Raw genomic sequence first — 24,677 nt, 5'->3', positions numbered from 1 at the left:
TAAACTAGGATTAATACTGTAGCCATATCTTGTATTATCAATTAATCATTCATCATACTATAATTATATATATCTCATATTCAATACTATAATCAAATCAATAATTATATGTTGTAAAAATGAGAAAACAAATCAAGACTAGGGAAACAGGTGAGATAAGGCAGTTCACTACAGAGATATTATATGCACACAAAATAAATAAATAAAATAAAATCAAAATGGACAGATTGGATCTCCTTATACAAAACTCCATCAATCAATGCCTCACTTTCCATTAACTGCAAAGACAAGGAATATAGACCACTTTTGAGTGACCATATGGTTTTAACCATTACTAAATGCAGTTCTGTAATATTATGATGTTATTTTACAACATGTTTAAGATAGGTGGAAATAGTTGCAGAAGCTGAACTCCTTTCAAAACTGGGTATATTCATATGGCCTCTCGCTGCCGGATTATACGTGCACTAGCATGGACATATTCAAATTTACAGTCCATAAAATGCAACTTTCTTGATAATATAATACGAAGATATTTTATTATTTACTTTTAATATTAATCTAAAAATACTTTTACATTGAAATGAATACTCAGATAAATGAGTACATGAAAGGTATTTATTGTGTATATAGACTCATAGTTGATATTATTCAGTCTATATTCTGAATAATAATAAGCATGTAGCGAAACATGATTAAAATTCAGGTTAGGCATTTTTTTTATTTCATATGTAAAAATAGAAATTTAAAAACGACTAATCACACTTTAAGTTGCAGAAAAATTTATATCACTGATTGTAAAAATAAAAAATAAAAAAAAAAAAGATACTTCATGACAATCTCCAATACTATACACATTAGCATAAGATTATACATACATGCCTTCTTGAGTCAGTAAGTCTAGCATACCTATTGGCAATGTGGTCATGCCACATCAGAAAGGTTAATGGAGTAAACTACAACACACTCTGCATAATGAAGATGAACCCTTAGAATTCATTGTTAAATACAGAACCCAACTTCCCCTATACTTGGTTACACATTATTTACAATTCCTTTCAAATGCAAAGGAATTGTACATAATAAATGATAATCAAAGCAATATACATTCTCTATAGTTTCATAGATAACTTATAGAAAAACAGTATCAATATTACTCTTTCGACTTACTAATATTGATATTATGACAAAAACAGTTGGAAAGAGTGCTGTGGCGTTACGACCATGATATCTGTATCACTGTGAGGGGCAAGGAGCATTTGTTAAACACTACAATATTGTTTGGACCCCCAGTCACACAATCTTTAACATATTTAAATTTATAATAATAGATAAGTATAACTCAAATAATCTTACTAGAATAAATACTTTTTCAAAATATTGTTCAACTTTGACTCGGCACATTTAGAAAATTAGGTTTATATCATTTCAAATAAATATTTGTGTTACTTCACACTTAGCTTGGACGAAATACTGGCAAATCCGAACATATTGACACATTATGGAAGCTTACTCTCTGAGCTTGGATTTATGTGATTCATCTACTCCTGAGTAGATATTTTTTTTAAGCAACTGTATAATACAGCAATAGCAAATGGAGTAAATAAAATATGATTCTTCTTAATCTTTCATGTGGGTAGATATAGGAGATGTCAAGTCCTGACACTGAAGGTAATGAGGTGTAAGGCAAAAGGGAAGCACCTTGTATCAAATACAAATCATGCAACTTGACTTGATAATAAGATTGTGGTCATAAAGAGGTTTGATAAGTTTAATATCTACAACTGTTTAATACAAATAAGCACACCTATTCATATTTAAGTATATATCATATTGTCACTACATTATAATCAAACAGCATTCCTGAGAACATATTAATAGGAATATCATGTAACATAAAAGCTAACAAATCATGATTTTAGATGATTCTTTTTCAAAATTACTATTCCGTGATAGACTAAATAAATAAGATACTGACATGATACTATATGTGTAAACACAATTTTTACATCCACATCAAGAGTATAGATCTGAACTAAAAAGCTGATGTCTGCTGAAAAGAATACTCTTTAGAACATAGCGAATAAGACAATACCAGGTACACATTTATCTAACCACTTTATTACTAATAATTAATGTCTCACTCTTTGAAAAAAAAAAATAAGTTCTGGCGAGGCAAATCCCTTGGCACATGTCATAGCAAGGTAGCACCAGGTGATCATCTAATCATGCTTTCCTTCCACGGTTGAAGTATGGATACTAACTCTCCCATTGATGAAGTCTTCGACAACACTGTAGAGCTGCAGACCCAATCTTAGACTAGTGAAAATTTGCTTGCCATGGACCTGCAAGAATAGATTCATAACTAAATACTGTGGACTTAGTAGATATGACTGACGGTAAGCCAGACTAGTAGTTCTAGACTAGTTCAGTGAGTCTTTATCCTAGAAATGAAAATGTTTCCTTGTTGACACTTACCTCAATATCCTGTCAATGGTTGAGTTGATGGGCAACATATCTACATTGTATTGGTATTTCAACTTTACCAATCTTCTATTTCTTCTACATACACATAGCATTAGACAGATGAAAGTGTCACTTGGTAACTTAGCACAGATTAAGGGAAGGTGAATCAAACTGTTGCAAAGTATTTGTAATGAAGACCTCATATTCAATGCAACCAACATATATATCACACATTTGATAAACAAGAGGGAGAAATTGAACAAACAGACTCCTAGAGATATAAAATAAATGACAGTCTAGTATAGTTAAAAACATAAAATTCTGTCTGTAAATTCATAATAAAATACAATCTAAGCTCCCAATGAATTCGTGATTCAATACAAAGACCTCTGTTCAGTACAACATTTGCAAGTTGACTGATCTTTTTCATCACTAAACAAAGTTACAAGTTTACGTGTCTGATAAGAGCCTCTAATAGCGAAGCCATAACAGCGCTTTCAGTAGGAGTATAAATAAGGGCATGAGCTGCATTGGCTTCTGATGACAGAACCTATCTGATCTGTGCACTCAAGCATGCCACATGATTACTAATCTGCACCTTTAAGTAGAAAGTCAAATATTCTAATTATAAGTTGTCTAAAGTATATATACAGAATAGAAGTACCATTACAAAAATTTTTTGCTGGAAAGAAAGTTAAGTCTTTCAACATTTTTCTGTAGCAAAATAAAGTTAATAACTATAGGAAGTATTCAATCAATACTGGTTTCTCTATGTGTCAAGAGATCATAGCCATATTCAATGGTCTAGTCACCATGAAATAGTGATACACGAGATCACTGACAAGGCTCCGATTATGTTTTCTCCATCTGATAGTTTCATTAGCTATTCCTATAATTTGCACACATTTATAGATGAAAGATACCATATACATAAAAAAACAATTTTCACCTTTGTTAATGAGAATAGGAGCCATGTCTGAAGAAAGACTGAATCTCCTAGTTCTTCGTAATCATAGTAAAATAAAAGTGTCTGGCTCTTGTACAAGCTATGGACATAAGAGCGATAATGGTGGGAGATCAAACCTGTGGGAAAAGAAACTTGTAGTGATTTAAAATCAGATGAAAAAACATTTCCATCATTAAAGCCCTTGTAACTTAAGCATTATTAATGTATGGATACATGACATGCATGATGTCTCTGCCCGTTGTAACCCTTATCCTGATTATGAAAATATGTATTATGTTACTCTATGTTGTTGTTACTATTAGTTTATAACATTATGTAATTATAATGTCTATATAAAAATAATACCATACAAACTGTAAAAAAAATATGTTTTCAGCCATTCAGGAAAAGTGAAATCGGTAAAGTCAAATTATAATGACTCCTTTGTGTGTAAGAGCACTAGCAGAACATTATGCTGTTGAGACATTTCAAAAAGAGAAGAAGACAGAAGGCGCATTGGGTCTATAAGTTTTTGTACTTTGACTATTATCTAGAGCACTTGAGAATATGTCAAAATAAACCGTTTAACCTTAAAGTACCAGATATACACTGATGGACATCAATTCCTTCTTGTATAAACAAGTTTGTTTTTACGACAAGTATATAGCATCGTGATGTCGGAAATCTTGCAAGTACAAAATACGAATTTTTCATAGTTAATACCATCATTAGTATGTTGCTTTTCAACATCAGTGTATACACAGTATATCAAATGAGAAAATCATTTATATCTTAAAATTAGATATGCCATAAGAATTTACTGTTAACAAAAAATCTACACATCTAGATAAATTTACTGAAAACTGATATCCATTATCTCATGAGAAATATTTAATACTGTAATACAATATAAAACTTAGTGTAATGTTCAGAAGTCATCCTTAGAACCATCTGAATCAAAACTTAAAAAATGACCTTTAAGACTGTAAATGTCTAATCAATGTTTCACTTTTACCTGGTACTTCCTCTTGCTTCTGATGTCTGCCTGCACTGCCCTGGGATCTCCTTACACTTCCTTGGCTTCTAAAACATTGTGTACTGTTGTGGACTAAATCAAGCAAAAAGTTCCCACATAGTCGCTCGTTCTATATAAAAGTTTATACAAAATATAATTAGTTCAACCACATATGTTGAAAAGTTATCTGTAAACACAGTCATAAAGTTGACAAGGTTAATGCTGAGAACATTTATGGAACTACGACATTCTCCAGGATCTGAAACGCTTGTCTTAATCTTGACTTGAAATCTAACCTAAGAACTGTGCAAAATCTTGACTACATCTACTTAATGTAACGCAAGGTTATAAATTTTCTAAACATAAAAGTGTAAGTTTACCTTTATTGTGAATTTGCAATCTCACTTGAAGGTTTCAATTTCCATGCTTCTGATGTCTACAAAATCCAACAGATAGATCGTTGTGACAATTCTCAGTCTTTGGTTTACACATGGATAACAGTATCACAAATGAAAGCATCATTCTGTTTGTGGCCTCATTTTTGTACATCATCGAAGCATGGCCAAGATTATATACAGGCTATTAAAGGTGAGATTGCATTCTTGTGTTTTTGTGCTTTTTTTAATGTTCACAGAAATAAAGGTAAACAGCAATTACTACTATTTATTTTGAAATGTTATAAACCCTGCGGTTACATTAGTAGATGTAGTCAAGATTTTGCAAGTTCTTAGGTTGATTTACAAGAAAGACAAGGTTTCAGGATCTGGAGAACATTTGTAGTTCATATATCTACTCACAATTACCCTTGCTAACTTATTGACTGTGTTTACAGAAACTTGGCAACATATGTGGTTTAGAACATAATTATATTTTTATAACCTTTATATAGGAACTGAGCGACATTGGGGGAGATTTTGCTTGGATTTTCCCCCAGTACACAGTAGAAGCCAAGGAAAGTGTAAAGGAAGATCCCAGGGCTGCAGAGGCAGAACACAAGAAGCAAGAGGAAGTACTCAGGAGGTAAGAGGAGGTGAAACATTTGATTAGACATTTTACAGTCTTAAAGGTCAAATGTTTTTGAGTTTTGATTCAGGGGTTCTAAGGAGACTTCGAACCCATTTATCATAGATTTTGAATATGGTATACAGCTATTAAATGATTTTATGAGATAGTACTGGATATCAGATTTCATAAAATTTTATACAGATGTTAGATTTTTGTTACAAGAAATTCTTATGGCCATATTAATTTTAGTATAATGATTTTCTCATTTGATATACTGTTATACACTGACTGTTGAAAAGCCAACAGGATACTAATGTCTGTATTAACTTGAAAGATTCTATCTTTTATCTTGCAGATTCCGACATCACGAGTGCAATATACTTGTCTCAACACGTGTGTTAGAAGAAGGAATTGATGTTCCACAGTGTAATCTGGTACTAAGGTAAGGTTTCCCACTTTTGCACAGATTCTCAGTGCCTAGATAGAAATAGTCAAAGTACAAAAACTTAATAACCCAATGCTGCTCTTCTTCTTCTTCTTCTTTTTGTGAAATGTCTCAACACATAAATGGTTCTGCTAGTGCTTACACACAAAGGAGTCAATTAGTAGACCTTGTGACTTTACCAGATTTCACTTTTCCTTGCATTGGCTGGAAAAACATATTTTTTTACGTTTGTCGATGGTATTATTTTTATTATAGACATTATAATTACTATAATGTTATAAACAATAGTAACAACAACATAAGATAACATAAAATATTTTCATAAATCAAGGAAAAGGGTAAACGGGCGAGACACAGTGGGCATGGCATGTACATACATTAAATAAGCATTAAATTAAAAGGCTTTATGATGGAAAATGTTCTCTTTCTCTGTAGTTATCACTACCTTTCTTTCCCACAGGTTTGATCCTCCCACCGATTATCGCTCGTATGTCCATAGCTGTGGTCGAGCAAGAGGCCATGACACTTTCTATTTTCACTTGATTACGAAGAACCAGGAGATCAGCTTTCTTCATGACATGGCTACCTATTCTGCATTTCAACAGGTGAAAACTTTTTTTTTTATGTATATGTATATCTTTCATCTAATAAATGTAAGTGCAAATTTATGGATAGCTAATAAATATCAAAGAAAAAATAATCGGATGCCTTTCAGTGATCTGTGTATCACTTATTTATTGGTGACTAGACTTGAATATTCCTATGATCTCTTGACACATAAAAAACCCTAGATTTGATTGAATACTTCCTAAGTTATTAGAAGCTTTATTTTGCTAAGAAAAATGTGAAAGACTTAACTTTTTTCAGCAATAAAATTTTGTAATGGTAGCTTCTATTCTGTGTATATTATACTTTAAGACAACTTTTATAATTAGATATATTGACTTTCTACTTAAAGGTGCTTGTAAGTCATTGTGGCAGTGTTGAAGTGGGCACAGACAGAGAGGTTCTGTCATCAGAAGCCAATGCAGCTCATGCCCCTTATTTAACTCCAGCTGAAGCAGCTGTTACAATGGCTTCAGCTATAGGGCTCTTAAACAAGTAAGCTTGTAATTTGGTTTGAGTGATGAAAAAGATCAGAACATTGAAATGGTTCCAACTTGAAAGAGGTTTTGTATTGATCAGTTTGGTATTTTGGGAGCTTAGATTGTATTTTATTATAGAATTTACAGACAGAATTTATAGCTGGCTTTTAACTATACTAGATCTGTCATTTATTTTATTACATCTGGAGGTCTGTTGTTCAGATTTCTCCCTCTTGTTATCATGTGATATATAGTTTGTTCATTGAATATGAGGTCCTTCATTCTCTTTGCACAGTCTTATGTATTCCCCCCTTCCCTGTAGATACTGTGCTAAGTTACCAAGTGACACTTTCACTCGTCTAACTGCTATGTGGGATGTAGAAGAAATAGAAGAGGCAGAAGTTGAAATACCAAAATACAAGTGTAAGATCATGTTGCCCATCAACTCACCATTGAAAGGAACTATTGAGGTAAGTGTCAAGAAGGAAAACATTTTCATTCACAGGATAAAGACTCACTGAACTAGTCTAGAATCTACAGTCTGGCTTACCAGTCAGTCATATCTACATCAAGTCTCACAGTATTTTAGTTATAATCTATTTCTTGCAGGGTCCATGGCAAAGCAAAGTTTCACTAGCTAAGATGGCTGCAGCTCTAGAGTGTTGTCGAAGACTTCATCAGATGGGAGAGTTAGACGATCAGCTTCAACCAGTAGGAAAGGAAAGCATGAAGTTAGATGATCACCTGTGTGCTCCACCTGCTGATGACCAGGTGCCAGAGGGGATGCCTCGGCCAGGAACAACAAAGAGGAGACAGTATTATTATAAAAAGGTTAGATAAAATGTGGTGACCTGGTATTGTATCGCTTGTTCTAAAGAGTATTCTTTTCAGCAAACAATCAGTTTTTTAAGTTATGATTCATACTCTTATGTGGATGTAAAAATTGATGTTTACCATATAGCTACTCTGCCATATCTTATTTATTTAGTCTATCAAGGAATCAGTAAATTTGAAAAAGAATCATCAGCAAAGTCATGATTGTATGCTTTATGTTACATTGATTATTCCTATTAATATTTTCTCAAAGGAAATGTGTTATATTTATTATGTAGGAAAATTGATATATACTTATATGAATAGGTGTGTTATTTGTATTAAGACACAGTTGTAGATATAAACTTATCAAACCTCTTGTAGTGACCACAATATTAATCAGTCCAAGTTGCATGTTTGTAATTGATACAAGGTGCTTCCCTTTTGCCTAACACCTCATTACCTTCAGTTCAGGACTTGACATCTCCTTTTCTGCCCACATGAAAGATGTAAGAAAGAATATATTTTATTTACTATTTGCTATTGGCTGTATTATACAGTTGCTTAAAAAAAAATATCTACTCAGGAGTAGATGAATCACAAACAATCCAAGCTCAGAACAGATAAAGCTTCATAATGTGTTCAAATAGTGTTTCGGATTTGCCAGTGTTCGCCAAGCTGGTGGCAGTAACACAAAATATTAATATTAAAATATATTTCAAAACCCTAATTTTCTAAAATGTAGCCGAGCAAAGTGAACAAACATTTAGAAAAAGTAGTTATTCTAGGAGCATATTTGAGTTATAACTGGATCTATATAGTTATAATTATTAAAATAGTTAAAGATTGTGGACCTTGGGGGGCCAACAGTGTAGGGGGACAAATGCCCCCCTGCCCCCCTCACAGGGATACCAGTATCAGGTCGTACCCACAGCACTCTTTCCAACTGTTTTCGTCATAATATCATATTAGTAAGTCAGAAAGAGTAAAGATACTGTTTCTAGAAGTTTCTATGAAACTATAGAGATGTATATGTGCATTATGATTATCATTTATTATGGTTCAATTCCTTTGCCATTTGAAAGGAATTGAAATAAGTAGTGTAACCAAGTATAGGAGGAAGTTGGGTCTGTCATGTTCACAATGATTCACAGGGCTTCATCTTCATTATGCTAGGTAGTGGTTGAGTACCCATTAACCCTTTGCTGACGGGTGGCATGTACGCACATGCCATGGCATGGCAGGACTATCTGCCAGGGGCATGTATGTACATGCAATGGTGTATGTATGGACATGCCATGAGTTCTTTTTTTTTTTTTTTTTTTTTTTACAATCACGGCAAAATATTTTTCTGCAACTGAAAGTGTGATTAAGTCGTTTTTAACACTTTCTCATTTTTACTATGAAAAAAAAAAATGCAACAAACCGACGATTTTAACTCCATGTTGCCGCACACTGCTTATTTTATTCAGACTATAGACTGAATAATGATCAACTATGGAGTCTATATAACAACAAAAATACCCTTCAGTCTCGATTTATCTGGAAGTATCACAAGTAGAGACTTTAGAAAATAATGAAAACTAAAAATACAACATATCTTCGTAGTATTACGAAGAAACGGCATGGGATGCTGGTATTTGGCATGAGTGGTCGCGCATGCTAGGGCGACGATATAAGCCCCCGGCAGCGAGGCCCAGGCCACTATGAATACTACCCGTTGGGAAAGGGTTAAGGCTCTCTGGCAACTTATTTCCCACCTAGTCTTAAACATGTTGTAAAATAACAAACCATAATATTACAGAACCCATGTGACAGGTTAAACCATATGGGCACCCAAAAGTGCTCTTGTCTTTGCAGTTAATGGAAGTGAAGGCATTGATTGGGAGTTTGTAAAGGAGATCCAATCTGTCCATTTTGATTTTATTTTACTTTATTTAATTTTGTGTGCATATAGATGACTCTGTAAGTGAAAACTCGCCTTATCTCACCTGTTTGCCCAGTCTTGATTTCTTTTTTCTCCACTTCTTTACAAACAGTATAATAGTGATTTGATTATAGTAATGACAGTGATGAGATAATGATAATTATAGTAATGATAATGATAATGATAATAACCAAGGAGTAGGGCTAACAGTAGTTGAATCCTCAGTTACGAAGCCATCTATGTGTAAACTAAGTTGAGAAAACAAAACTGCATCAGTCACTGTATGTATATTAAATATATCTGTGTAAATGCATTTTTAGCTATCGAAATTACAATATTAATTTCTATAGTCATCTTATTTAAAGTAAACCCTCATATTAGTTTAAATGTTCTCTTCGTATTATTTAAATTTTGACAAGTATCTTTTTTCTTATGACTTGTAGGTTGCTGTTTGTCTGACTGGGGAACAACCAAAACAAGGACTAGATTTGTTTGTTTATAAACTAGATATGGTGCTAACTTGCCCCATCCCTGATGAACAAAACACTCGTGGTCGTAAGATTTACCGTCCAGAGCAGTCCTCACGTTCATTTGGAATCATCACAACAAAGCCAATCTCACAGGTATGCTGAGTTACACTTCATATTGATATGGCCATTGCTTTTGGTAACTAGATACAAGGAGTATTAGTTCTTCTAAAGTAAGATATACTATTGACTGGAATGGAATGTTTGGTGTCTGCAATATATTGAAAATTTTTCCATGATATTCATAGCTAAAAATCATTGTTTGAACAGAACAAGATTTTGAATTCTAATGTTTTTGCTAATCATTTCAAAGGGGGCATTCTATTCTCTTCATCCAAGATTTTGAATTTGCTAACATAATACAATTAAAAGTTATGATAAAGAAATGTTTATAGATATTTGGTATAATTTATGCTTATATGTGTAATAGTAAGTCTGCAGAAGTAATTTAGAATTCAATGAAATATCTCTTATTGCTCCTCTTATTTCACCAGTCCATTTATTCATTTCACAGTTTTACTTAATGTTTATCTTCACACTTCAGGTCAGTGGATTTCCAGTATTCACTCGTTCAGGGGAAGTTGTTGTCCATGTTCAAGAAATTGAAAGAAAGGTTAATGTCACTCAAGATCAGTTGTCAGCCTTACAGTACTTCCATAAGTTCACCTTCACACATGTGCTACGGCTGGAAAAATATCCAATCAAGTTTGATCCTACAAATGCAAGAACAGCTTTTTACATTGTACCTCTAAACAAGTGTAAGTTCTAGTTTCCATTTCTTTTTTGGCTTAAAAGTATCTTTCTTTTGTAGGGAATTCAAGGAAAGGTGTATAGAAGTATGAATGAAATTAAAGGAATGATTCCCTTTTAGCTTATATTTTTTATCAAATGTGCAAAGTATGTTTCTCTTATTTTATGGACTTGTTGAAATCTGAATATTTCTCTTGTCTTTGCAGTTAATGGAAGTGAAGGCATTGATTGGGAGTTTGTAAAGGAGATCCAATCTGAAGGAGACCCCAGACCAGTCCCTCCACAGGATGATGCAAGGAAAAAGTTTCAGTTCCAGCATGATCTCTATGAGGATGCAGTAGTTATGCCTTGGTACAGAAATCAAGATCAGCCTCAGGTGTGTGCTATGATACCCCCTTTCCTTGTGTGTGTGGAAATGACTGATGTAAATTACACAGTTGTTTTGGCATAACATACATATTTATAGGTTAGTATGTGTATTGTTATTTTTCTTCTTTTTTATCTCTCTCTCTTTTTTTCCTTAGGATGTGATGTGGGGTTTTGAAATATTTTAATCTAAATTAATTTATTTTGCTTTCAGTATTTTTATGTAGCTGAAATTTGCACTCATCTCAATCCACAAAGTGATTTTCCGGATGCAGGGTTTGAGACCTTCGAAAAATACTACCTAACTAAATATGGCCTTCAAATATGTAACCTTGCTCAGCCTTTGCTTGATGTTGACCACACATCTGGAAGACTGAATCTGCTCACGCCACGTCATGTTAATAGGTACGACCTCATTTGATCATGACAATTGTTATTTTTATCATATTGCTAAGATTGTTGCAGTTGGTTAGACTTCTAGATTTTATTGAATACAATATCAATATTTTCTTTCATTACTCATAATAGGAAAGGAGTGGCACTGCCTACCACCTCAGAAGAAACTAAACGTGCCAAACGAGAGAACCTTCAACAAAAGCAGATCTTAGTACCTGAATTGTGCACCATTCATCCCTTCCCAGCCTCCCTGTGGCGAAAAGCAGTATGTTTGCCAACCATCCTCTATCGTATTAATGCTTTACTTCTTGCTGATCAACTAAGGCTCTCAGTGGCAAGTGAAGTTGGATTAGGACTCCAGACTCTTCTACCAGGTAAATGCTAAGAGGAGAAGTTTGACTTTTTGGATCAATCAAAGCACTTGATATCCGGCACACCAATCCCAGTATTCCACTTTTTCCAATTTTGAATAACTTCTTTTAATCTTTCCTACATTGAGATACCCCAACTCAGCCTCTTATGGAATGTGTTGGGTATCAAACACTTTTATTGATCCAGGTGTTTATTATATATATATATAATATATATATATATATATATATATATATATATATATATATATATATATATATATATTTTATATATATATATATGTATATATATATATTATATTATATATTTTATATATGTATATATAGTATATAGTATATATATATATATATGGTATATATATATATATATGTTATTTATATATATATATGTATATTATATATAGTATATATGATATTATATATATAATATATATTATGTATATATATATATATATATGTATAATATATATATATATAATATATTGTATATTATATATATATATATATATATATAATATATTATTATATTATTTATATATATATATATATCATATATATATATATATATATATATATATATATATTATATTATATTATATATATATATATATATATATTATATGTTTGTATGTGTGTGTGTCTGGCTGTCTGTCTGTCTGTCTGTCTGTCTGTCTGTCTTGTCTGTCTGTGTGATGGCATAGGCCTCCCAGTTAAGCATATTTTGTCTGGTCATGATGGATGGATGTGTGTGACTACCATAAAGGATGCATAGTTTTTATTTTATTATTGATTTTCAGCAGCATTAACATGTGTGATTGGTGACATACAGTTTTACTGTATTTTCCATCATGTGAAATTTTTATAGAATGTTAAAAAAGAAAAGTTGACATTTTTCATACAGATTATGCTATTTATGGATATTTGCCATCCATTACAGTAGTAGAGTACCTGAAGACAAAGTTAGCCAGATAAGGTCAGGTTTAATTGACCACCAAAATTGTCCATCTTGAGAAACCAGATTAGAAATAATATAGTAGCATTTGTACTTTCCTTCTCTTTGTATACTTTTCCTAATATGTTTTCAATTATATTTACATTACAGTTTCAGGTAGGTAATGGTGTTGTATTCTACAAGGGGATTATGTTAAGCACAGCTAAGTTACAGTTCAATGAAAATTCCAATTTTTGGAAAAAAGTGCAGTTTTGATAGGTGAACAGTTGTATCAATGGGGTCTAACAACTTTGGTTGTTAAACAGCCATTATAAGGAAAATAGTTAAATATGTCTAGGAATTGTGAAAATTAACCCAATGGTGTGTACGTACATGCCATGCCCACTGTGAGTTTACTTTATTAATTGTTTATATACATAGATGGCTACACTTGTACTAAGTCACCAATGAGCCAATTATGAATACTGCCTGTCTCGCCTGTTTGCCCTTTCCTTGATTTATGAAAAGATTTTATGTATCTTATTTTGCTGTTACTAATGTTTATAACATTATAGTAATTATAATGTTATAATAAAAATAATACCATTAATATTCATAGCATTTGTAAAAAAAAAAAAAAAAAAAAAAAAAAAAAAAAAAAAAAAAAAAAAAAAAAAATCAAGGAAAGGTGAAATCAGGTAAGGTCAGTAGATCTACTAATTGACTCCTTAGTGTGTGTGTGTGAGAGAGTTTTGCAGAGGATGTATGCTGAGCATTAGGATGTTAGGGACATGTAAAAAATAAAATCTATCAATGACCTTTCTTTTTCCTTCAGATTTCTCCTGGCCACCTTTGGACTTTGGTTGGAGTTTAGCTGATGTTCTCAGGAAAAACCAGGAAAATCAAGAGCAAGATGACAAATCAAACATTGCTTCAGAAGCCACCAACAGCAAGCAGAAAGCTACCAAAGCTGAGAATTCAGAATGTGAATCTCCAACTCTTGCAGCAAAAAAGAAGGCTCCTAAGAAGGGAAATGACATGGAAATTGGCACATGGTCAAATGATATGGCAGTTGATCCTCCAACACCTCCATTTGATATGGACACAATGAATGGACCAGATGAATTTGAAATTGATACATTCGATCCCAATGTAGCCCTGCCTGACAACCTGACTTTACTGAATGGCTTTTCAGGTGCTGATGATGATGTAGAAGGTGAATTAGGGGCTGACTGGGGCACTGGCATTACTGAACGCCGGACCAAGAGCAGTTGCAACAAAGACAGCAAAGGAGGGATGTTTAGAGTGGGTTCACCTTCAAATTTTGAGAGTGATGGCTGGGACATGTTTGGTAGTTCAGGTTATAATGGTGGGTATGGAGGATATGGTTCCTATGATGCTTATAGTGGTTATGGAGATTTTCAGGGTCTGGCAGATGATCTTGAAGGCTGTGAGTCTGATGTTTCATCTGACATGGATGATGATGATAAAAGTCAGACAGAAAAACTGTGGGATGAGGAGGGGACCAAAAGGCGGTCTAGTATGGCAGCTGATGAGGGGTCATCGGATGAAGAGATTGACTTGAATTGGCCAGATGAAGATGAAGAAGTACGAAATGAAAAGGAAAAAGAATTTCAGTCATTTTTAGAGGATAAACAGAAGATTATAAAGGAAAGTTCCTGCTATCTGGCAGAAAGTGAATCACTACTAATTGAAAAGGCACACAGGAAACTGCAGAATGAAAGCAAGTCATCCCCAGAGAAGGTTTCTCATCGTACTGAAAGTTCTACTACTGAAGGCTGTGAACAATTATCTTCAAAAGGCTGTGATAATGCTCAACAATCTACCTCAAACATAATTAGAACTGTGAACAGAGATGAAACTCTTGCACTTACAAGGCCAGACTCTGAGGTACAGTGTTCTTCATGGTACAGCATTTGTGAGGAAATGTCATTCAGTTTTGATTTCCAACCTGATCTTCTTAACCATCCAGGACCATCACCAAGTGTCATACTCCAGGCACTAACAATGTCTAATGCTAATGATGGAGTCAATTTAGAGCGGCTTGAAACCATAGGGGATTCTTTTCTGAAATATGCCATCACAACCTTCCTCTATTGTACTTATCCACAACGTCATGAAGGAAAGCTTAGTTACCTACGTTCAAAGCAAGTCAGTAACCTGAATCTCTATCGTTTAGGCAAGCGAAAAGGGCTTGGAGAGTGTATGGTTGCCACAAAATTTGAGCCCCATGATAACTGGCTGCCACCCGGCTACTTTGTTCCAAGGGAATTAGAGGAAGCTTTGATTGACTCTGGGGTACCTGCAGGTCATTGGAATATGGCTGACTTACCTGGACTTCATGACTTGGCAAGTGATGAAATTAGACGGCTAGTTCAGGAGCGCTCAGAGCAGATCAAGCGCAGTAAGAGTGAGCAGGCAACTAGTGAACTCATGGCTACACAGAATCCACATGACCTGCCAATATTTATCCCATACAATTTGCTCACACAGCACAGCATCCCAGACAAAAGTATTGCCGATTGTGTAGAAGCCTTGATTGGTGCTTACTTGACTACATGTGGGCCTCGGGGTGCTTTACTATTTATGTCTTGGCTTGGAATCAAAGTGCTACCATGTACATTAGAAAGTTCTCCAGAAGCTAGTGAGCTTATTACATATGGGCACTTGGAATCTCCTCAGTCTCCACTATATCATTGCCCTCTCACTGACACCAGAAAGGAACTGGATTTGCTTCTTAGCGGATACCAAGTGTTTGAAGAAAAGATTGGGTACACATTCCGTGATCGTTCATACTTGTTGCAGGCCTTCACACATGCCTCTTACTACAAAAATCGGTTGACTGACTGCTATCAGAGGCTTGAATTTCTAGGAGATGCTGTTCTTGGTAAGTGCTGTCAACTTTAAAATTGCTATTTAAATATATGTAGGAGAGAAATGTATGTAAAATAATTTTTCATCAATTAAAAGCTAATCAGTACCTCATACACAAGCTGATACCCATTATCTCATTTCCGATCTTCCCTTTTTTCTTTTATATTTTATTTGATGTTTTATATCTCCTGTTTGATAGATTTAAATTGATTTTCACTATATTATTTGCAGTTGGTCATAATGTAGGTTTTTACCTTCTTTTTTTTCTTTCTCACTTTCTATCCTATATTTCCTTCTCTTCTCTTCTCTTGTTCACCCCCACCTCTTTTCTCTCTCTTCAATCAAAAAGAACCCATTATAACAGTAAATTTCATGTACTTTCTCTTATCCAAAATATTATCTGCATTTTCAGATTACCTGATAACTCGTCATTTGTATGAGGACAAGAGGCAACATTCACCAGGTGCACTAACTGACCTTCGGTCAGCATTAGTCAATAATACAATATTTGCATCCCTTGCTGTCAAATATGACTACCATAAATACTTCCGCCATTTTTCACCTGGTTTAGACCGAGTTATCAGGGACTTTGTGAAGATGCAAGAGGAAAATGGCCATAAAATCAATGAGGAGGTGAGAATCAACAAGATGTTTTCTATTTTAGTTGCTGTTGTGGTACATCAAGATATAGGTATAAAAAACATGAAAACTTTATCTAATATATATACCCTGTATTTTTCGTGTTTTTCCTGATCATTATGTCTTTGGGACTATATTTGAATTTATCAACATTGTGTAATATTATTCATATATTTTTAATGATGAATGTTTCTACATATCTCTATATGTCCTTAAATTAATTTTTTGTTGATATGTAACAACTTTTTCTTTCTATATCTTAGTACTACTTCATGGAAGAAGATGAATGTGAAGCAGCAGAAGACATCGAAGTTCCTAAAGCCCTTGGTGATGTATTTGAGAGTGTAGCAGGTGCAATCTTTCTTGACTCTGGTAGCTCCTTGGATGCAGTGTGGTCTGTGTATTATACTATGATGTGTCGGGAGATAGAACAGTTCAGTGGAGTGGTACCAAAGTCACCCATTAGGGAGTTGCTAGAAATGGAACCAGAAACAGCCAAATTCGGAAAGCCTGAACGTCTTGTTGATGGGAAGGTTAGAGTGTCAGTTGAAATATTTGGAAAAGGGTCATTTTCAGGAGTTGGGAGGAATTATCGTATTGCAAAATCAACAGCTGCTAAGAGGGCTCTGAGACACTTGAAAAAGTTACAAATGATGGCTAATCAGGGTATCTGATTGGGACATTCTTTGTAAGGGAAATATCTGATACAGTAATTTTTTAGTGTAATGTAATAAAAAAAAAATAAAAAAATAAAAAAATAAAAAATAATTAAGGGTTAAGAAAGATCTGAAATTTGTACATGCAGCATTTACAACTTGGATTTTTGTAGGTTTTATTAATGGTAAGAATATAATTAACCTTTCTTTTATCATAAAAGAAAATTGACATTGGCATTGGAAAGAGTGGACAAATTTGCTTCTGGGAAATGTAATGGGTGTCAGCAAGTTAATAAGTTGCCATTTTTATAGCCATTATGTGTAACTTTACTTTTCCCCTTTTTATCAAATTTTAGAAAAAAAATGTTTACCATTCAGTTAGTTACTGTAGACAAAGTTTCATGCCTACATTTATAATCAGTCACTTTTATTATAGGTATTGAGAGTACAAATGTGCATAATACAGAAAACATTGCAGTGTAATCCTGCAAAAGATTCAAGTGCAATTGTGCAGGCTGCTTCATGCCTCTGTTATGACCAGTAAGTTATGGGGCTCAGAGAGATCTGTGCTGTGAGCCAGGAACTTATAAACTAGTAACCACACAAATTAAAGTTCCAACATATGAAGGGTGTACATTAGAATATTCTTTCCAGGTTCCTTAGTGCAATGCAGACTTACTCTCAGTTATTCATCTCTTCTTTAGATCATACAGTTTAGGGTCATTTGAAGAAGGCAAACACATACTTATAAGTTGTCATAGGCTTTGTGGTTGTAAGTTTTTTCAGACTTGGCATATACTACAGTTTCCTGGTCAGTTTTCAAGGTTTTTTTTTTTTACTTTCTTTTTCCCATCTCATCTTGTCTCACCATTCGTGTATGACTGCATTGTTGACTTTGGTTCTGTGTTGAGAAGTGCCATCTCCCAGTGACCCAGTCCTTGAACTGTTCCACCATAATGCTGTGATTCCTTACCTGACATTTAGTTCAAATGTTAAGATTTATATTATTGTGTAGATTATTGGAGTCATTGTAAATTTTTGTATAATTTATTACTAAATCTGCGTGCTGGCTCACTACTTGAAAATGCTTTCTATGTTTTATTTTGTATTTATAGACCTTTTTTATGCATTGGTTCAGATTTTATTGCTAGATGTACCTCATTTGTATTATTATTTCTTATTGTTATTTTTACTTTATTTTCTTTCTTCATACATATAAAAGTTGCCCAAAAAAAACTTTTTGGAGATGCTTTATATCACTTCAGGTTATAATTAGTCTCCTTTGTAAACTCTTATGGTTCATGACAGATCTTATTATTTTTTATATTGAAAGCTCCATAGGCTTTGGCTGAATTAAAGCATGAGAACTCTTTTAGCATTAACAAGATGTGTCTGAACAATTTACATTGTAGCCCAAATATCTATGGTGAAAGTATGAACTGTAGTTGAAACACCATTTTTTTCATTATTTTTTAAAGGAGTGTGGATATGCAAGTACATAGATATGTGGATATTTATAAGAATGCAGCTCCAGAAAGTTAATGTATTTGTTTACATATACATATTCAGATTCATTTCATGGATATGTGAAGATTGATTTGACATTTTTATTTAAGTATGTACAGTGAAGAGGATTAAGTTTTGAAATTAGTAAGGATCTCCAGAGCATTTAGGTACTATATATTGGATAATGCTTGGGTTTATGCTTCCCTATTTACTGGCTGCTCCTTCCTGTATGAAATGCATTTTCAGCTTGAACTGAAATGTTCTCTGGGAATTTGAACAAAAGCCTCTTGTTATTGTTATACTGTACATTGAAAATGTCAGTATATAATAACTAACATCATATGATGATATATATTTTACTTATGCATGTTTATTTTGAAGTTAGAGGATGAGCTATTTGTTCCCTTTATTGAAAATTGGTATAAAATGAATTCCTAAACAATTAATTGATTTGAATTACTTTGATAATTTTCTGTTTTGTTCTGTCTGTCTTCTTCAGTGAGTCATACAGAGATGAGATATTTTATTGATCATTGGAATACCAGCAGAGGCTGGTATGTATTAAAGATTCTCTACACAGATAAATGTCTCTCAGTTCATGCTTAAAAGGGTATTTTATGTAGTACACATAGCAGTGTATATACATGATTGGTTCTCACTTATTTAGAGTAGTGTCACAATGTTCCTAATTATCTGGTGATGCAAATTTGCTCTGAGAATATTTATGGTTATCTTGTTGGATATTTGGATGACTGCTATAGCTTTTCATGATCTCGGTACACATACAGAAATACAGTTTGCTCAGCTATGTATTGTTTAGTAAATAATAATTTAATGTTTATCAATATGTTGCTTAATGCAAGTGCTGGCATTTTGACATTGAGAAATACATTTATACATAACTTGTTATATTTAGTAAGTTACATTTGCTGATTTTCAGTATAAGTATGGAGTTTGTATAGAATCACAAAATGGCATGTTAATGTTTTTTAAGATCCCAGTTGGCATTTGTATGCTGACCAATACTTAATCATTTACTGTTTCTGTCAATTTATTTAGTACCATTCATGGAGCTTCAGGTTGTTAGTGGTTATTAATCCTATGTAAAATATTCAGAAAAGAGCCTATTAAGTTTTCAAGACACAAGTACAAGTTTGTTGTAATAATTACAGGAGTATTTAATATTTTTCAAGTTTTATTCAGAATTTTTAACATTTCATTTACGGAAAAGACTATATCATATGATATAGTGTAAATGTGCCATGTATGGATTGGTATATAATGCAACATTCAGAGCTTTAGAAAGAGAAGAGAATTGGCTTGAGCATGCATGCTAGATTCATACCTGCATTTGTAAAACTGCTTGATTGTTTACATTTTATAGCTATAATATGATCAATAGATTCTGTCTGTGGACACTCTTGGATCCTTGGTTATGATTTGTTCCTAGTCAGATATTGGTCCAAGGTTGTATATGAATATGATCCCAACAGGGCTTTGGTAGGGTAAGTGGTGTTTGGGAAGTAAACTTTCTGTACCATTGCAGGCTATAAGAACTAGCAGAAAGTGCCTCCCAGCTTACAGTTGGGGAGACGTTATCAGCTAGTTGTCATCTTGTTCATGTGATTCAATCCTGCAGTGGTGCTTGTCAATTTAGTTTATATAAGCAACTCTTAAAATTTGGGAGTTTTAAATCAAGTTTGCTTCTGCTTACCCAGTAGTTATTGTAGGGGGTGCAACATTGAGGAACATGCAGCCTTTGAGCACACTATCATAAGACACTCTAGAAATAGATGATTTTTTTTTTTTCTCTCTCTCTCTCTCTCTCTCTCTCTGTTTTTTCTTTATATTTAATATTGCAAGGATTTTTTTAAGGATTAATGCAATTGAAATATCTTAACTCCCATTTTACCTCAATTTTGCACTTAGAATTAAGACTGAGCTACGGCCAGGGTCCAGTTCCCATGTCGCAGTGAGGAAGCACGCCTCTTCCCAGCGTATCCTTGGTGATAGGGGAATTGGGCTCATCCCTACTTGCTCAGCTGCAGCTGTAATTTGTTTGCAGTACTATTTACTCCAGGGATCATTTGTATTAATAATAAGTGATCTCATTTATGTTTATGTATGAGGTTATTATTTTTCTAGTATAAGATGTATTTAAAATAAAGTTTGATAAGAATAGCATCTGACAATTGCACTTTGTAAATGAATGTAATTGATTTTTGCTATTACTAACTGTAATGGGAAAGTGAACCTTCATATTATCCTTATGTCACAATGTATCCTTGCAGGATTTTTTTCCTCCTCAAATATCCTTGTATCGTGCTACAGCATATGGGTGATTTTATGCTCAAGACAAAGTAGAGGAATATGGTGTAAGATATGTTTAGCATTTTAAAGATTTTGTTTTAGAATGACTATATAATGTGGAATACAAAAGTCAACACATATCCTAGTTTGCCAGTCTTATTTTCCCCTTTTTTTTCTAATTGCATCCATTTCCTTTTTCTCAGTACTTCAATTTTCCCCTGTGTTATAGATATCCTGGAAAGTGAGAGTGTAAATGGAGAGTGAAGGTGGGTGTGAGTGGAGAGCGAGTGTAGGTATGGGTGAGAGTGAATGGCAAGTGAGTGTTGGTGTGAGAGTGAGTGTATAAGAGCGAGAGAGTTTATGAGTAAATGAGTGAGTGAAATTGTGTATGAGTGAGAGTATGTGTGCAAGTGTGTTTATGCATAGTGTGGGGGGGGGGGGGGCTAGGTAAATAATATATTTCAAATTCATAGTTTTCACACAGCATTTGCCTAATGCTAACACTTTAAATTTCTTAACAAAATGATGGTTCATATTGGTCTCACCTTTTCTGAGTTAGTAACCAAGGAAAGCCAGTAATAGTTTTCATGAATCCATAAATATGTAAACATTATTATGATCACATCAATATAGATACATTGGTTTGCTGAGCCTTGTAAACATATACTCACCAATGTAAAAAAAAAAAAAAAATCTTTCTTTCTTCTCGTTCTTCCCCTCCCCTTCTCCTCCCCCTCTATTGTGCTTTAGAATTGAAATAGAAGGTTGTTTTATGATGAGAAATTAAGAAAGAGCTCTGTACCTTTCAGTTTCATTCCAGTCTTGACTACCATCAGGATAGACACACATTTTCCGTACTCTGCTTTATCTTTCTTATATATTTTACTTATAAAATACACCACATAATGTGATCCTTAGTTTGTAATTTTATTACAGTTAAATAAGTGTCTGATTTAATTCAAATAGTAGAAACTGCATTTACCTTTTTCTGGTATATTACTTTGTAGATATAATGTTTTAATTTTTTTTATATTCCAAAATATACTGAATTTTCAGTAAAAAGTTTTAGAATATTCAAAACTTTGATTTGCAAAAATGGGAAATATTACCATTTCCCAAAAATACATTCAGAAATGCAATTTTTTATTTCAATATACACATGTGGAAATTTACCTAAAAACAAGTTCACAAGTTATAGTGTATTTTCCCCCAAGCCTTTCCTTCTACATTATCTGAAACAGATAAACAAATCCACAATCATGATACCTTGACACTACTGCCAAAGCAATTTCGACTGATCCTTAAACTGCTAATCATATCAGCTATTTTTCAGAAGCTATGAAATATCAGAAAAAAAATTTGGTTTTATAGTGAAGTACTTCTACTATGTAGCAGGGATGAATGGTTGCTCATTGTTTGTTAATATTTGCAATACTATATGAAAAATACTGATGGATATATATTATATTTGATATGTTTAGAATACAATTTCCTTTTTTTTTTTTTTACAAAGAAAAAGAATCATATCATGTAAAAGCAGCTTATGTAAATAAATTTTGAAGATCCTGTACCAAAAATTATACTGTCCAAGTATTGATTTTATAAATGTCAAAAGTAAGCAATAAAAAGAAAATTATAAAGTAATGGTAAAGTATTATTGTTTCTTTTTCTGTTAAGGGGCAGAGGATAATGTAAACTTTTGGACTTGTATGTTCTACATACTTCCATCTGTTGTATGGTATCTGCAAAGGAAACAGCTTTTTTATATATCAATAAACCCGAGTACCTAACAGTCCTCATTGACTAACCATGATTGTCTGATAAGGTGTATTGGTTGCACCAGGTGTCCTTGTCATAAGACCTTTGCTTGGTATGCATGTTCATGTAATTTCTGTATTTGATTATATTGTCGTTTAAATAAAATTGGTGTCAGTTGAACAGGTTTATAATTTTCTATTCCTATTTCTTTAATCATACTTGTGATGGCCACAAGTGAATGTTTACCACAACAAAATTATGTCAAGAGCCAAATAATAGAAATCATAATTATGATTTCCTTTACTAGTCTAAGCCATTTATACTGATCTACTAAGTGTGTTGTTACTTTGTTCCTTTAGTAAGAAATCATAAAAAGACTTTTTCTTCAATATATATATATCTTATTGTAAATGTGTAATATAATATTATAGTACTTACAGCTTTAACCATAGTAGTAGAGACACTTGTAAGACAGTAGTTTGCCATGTCATTCTCTAAACAAAGAAATTTAGTAGACTACAGACTGAATCTGAATTTTAATAATGAAAGTATTGTATATCTGTTAAAATGTTATGGTGTGCATATTCATTTACCAACACCTAATCAGTTACCAAACCTCATTGCATTTCATATTATTTTTTTTCTAGAGTCACTCCAAATGCCTTTCAACTTCTAATGATTTTACTTTAAATGAAAGATGGTACCTTCAATCAAAATATCTATTGCAGACATTATATGTTAAATCAGTAAAACTGTTGTGATTTCCTATGGCCTCTCCTTCAAGGTTACAAGTCTTCCCTCTGAGGCAACTGTGTGAGGGGAAAGCAGTTGCTAAAGACAGTGCTAGTTATCCCAGCAGAAACTGTGACTGCATCTTTTATGTGTAAATAAGCAGCCATATAACTCCTGAAAGTCCACTGGCAGGCAGCACACAGCTCATGAACACTACTCCACTCCATATTGTTGACTCTTGTATATTTAAATCTTTTAATAGCCATCAGCCATTCCTCAGTCTTATGGTTAACACATGTGTAACCCATGGTCAGACCAAAGAAAATAATCAGGATGCAAAAGGGGGAAGCAATTCATCTTTTTTGTGTATACTAACTGTAAATGATTTTTTTTTTTTTTTACCATGATGGATTGTTGGATATATTCATAAAAAGGAATAATATTTAATCTAATATCTTTACAAATTCAAACATTAACTGGAAATGTATAATTATTATTCTGGAGCAGGTGTAAATGGACACTTAATGTAATATTTAACTCTTGAAGCATGTATTCAAACCTCTTGTCTTTTTTTTTCCTAAAGAGGAGATAAAATTCTAACCAACATAAGATACATATGTTTTCATGCCTGCTTGGTTAATAGTGGATAGGGACACCTTATTTTTTTACAAGCAGGCTGAAACACACATGAACATTACATGTAAGGTCTATATAAGTACTTACATAGACCATGATTACATGTATAGCTTAAATGTCTTCTACCATATCACTACCCCCCACCCACCACCACCACTGAACTAATTTTGCAAGGTCTTTTCTTCTTCCCCTTTTCTTTCTCTTCTCTACTAACCATGTCCTAAGGTGAGATAGCCATGTTGAAAGGGTGAATGGCCTGGGGAACCATGGCCAGAATTGAAGATTTTCCATCCTTATTTGGGGCACTGAGGCTTGCCCCTTTATCAATTATCCCCACAGATTTAAATATTCCCGATTTCCCAACCCCGGGCTCTCCTTTGATCACAACTCTGAACACTGCTACTACTATCCCCTCCTCAATGAGTCCCATTACTTCAGTCTAGTCCACATCATCCACCCAAGTCATTACTCATCCTCAAGAAAATATTCCTCCTCTGTTACC

The 24,677-nt window shown here is 33.5% G+C and overlaps 1 protein-coding gene across 1 annotated transcript in view; it reads left to right on the top strand.

Moving 5' to 3' along the window:
* Positions 1-22,987, top strand: part of LOC119592618 (endoribonuclease Dicer-like) — a 61,157-nt gene extending 38,170 nt beyond the window's left edge. Inside the window, exons 12-24 of the mRNA XM_037941507.1 lie at positions 5,788-5,874; positions 6,338-6,482; positions 6,836-6,978; positions 7,285-7,432; positions 7,572-7,793; positions 10,146-10,325; positions 10,774-10,987; positions 11,186-11,355; positions 11,560-11,750; positions 11,874-12,115; positions 13,879-15,951; positions 16,351-16,571; positions 16,841-22,987. Coding sequence (XP_037797435.1) covers positions 5,788-5,874; positions 6,338-6,482; positions 6,836-6,978; positions 7,285-7,432; positions 7,572-7,793; positions 10,146-10,325; positions 10,774-10,987; positions 11,186-11,355; positions 11,560-11,750; positions 11,874-12,115; positions 13,879-15,951; positions 16,351-16,571; positions 16,841-17,251 — 4,447 coding nt within the window. The 3' untranslated portion in view covers positions 17,252-22,987. The remainder of the gene's footprint in view (positions 1-5,787; positions 5,875-6,337; positions 6,483-6,835; positions 6,979-7,284; positions 7,433-7,571; positions 7,794-10,145; positions 10,326-10,773; positions 10,988-11,185; positions 11,356-11,559; positions 11,751-11,873; positions 12,116-13,878; positions 15,952-16,350; positions 16,572-16,840) is intronic.
* Positions 22,988-24,677: the final 1,690 nt, after the last annotated feature.

This window comes from Penaeus monodon, chromosome 3 (genome assembly GCF_015228065.2).
Source record: "Penaeus monodon isolate SGIC_2016 chromosome 3, NSTDA_Pmon_1, whole genome shotgun sequence".
Classification (NCBI taxonomy): domain Eukaryota; kingdom Metazoa; phylum Arthropoda; class Malacostraca; order Decapoda; family Penaeidae; genus Penaeus; species Penaeus monodon.
This window is presented reverse-complemented; position numbering and strand designations above follow the sequence as displayed.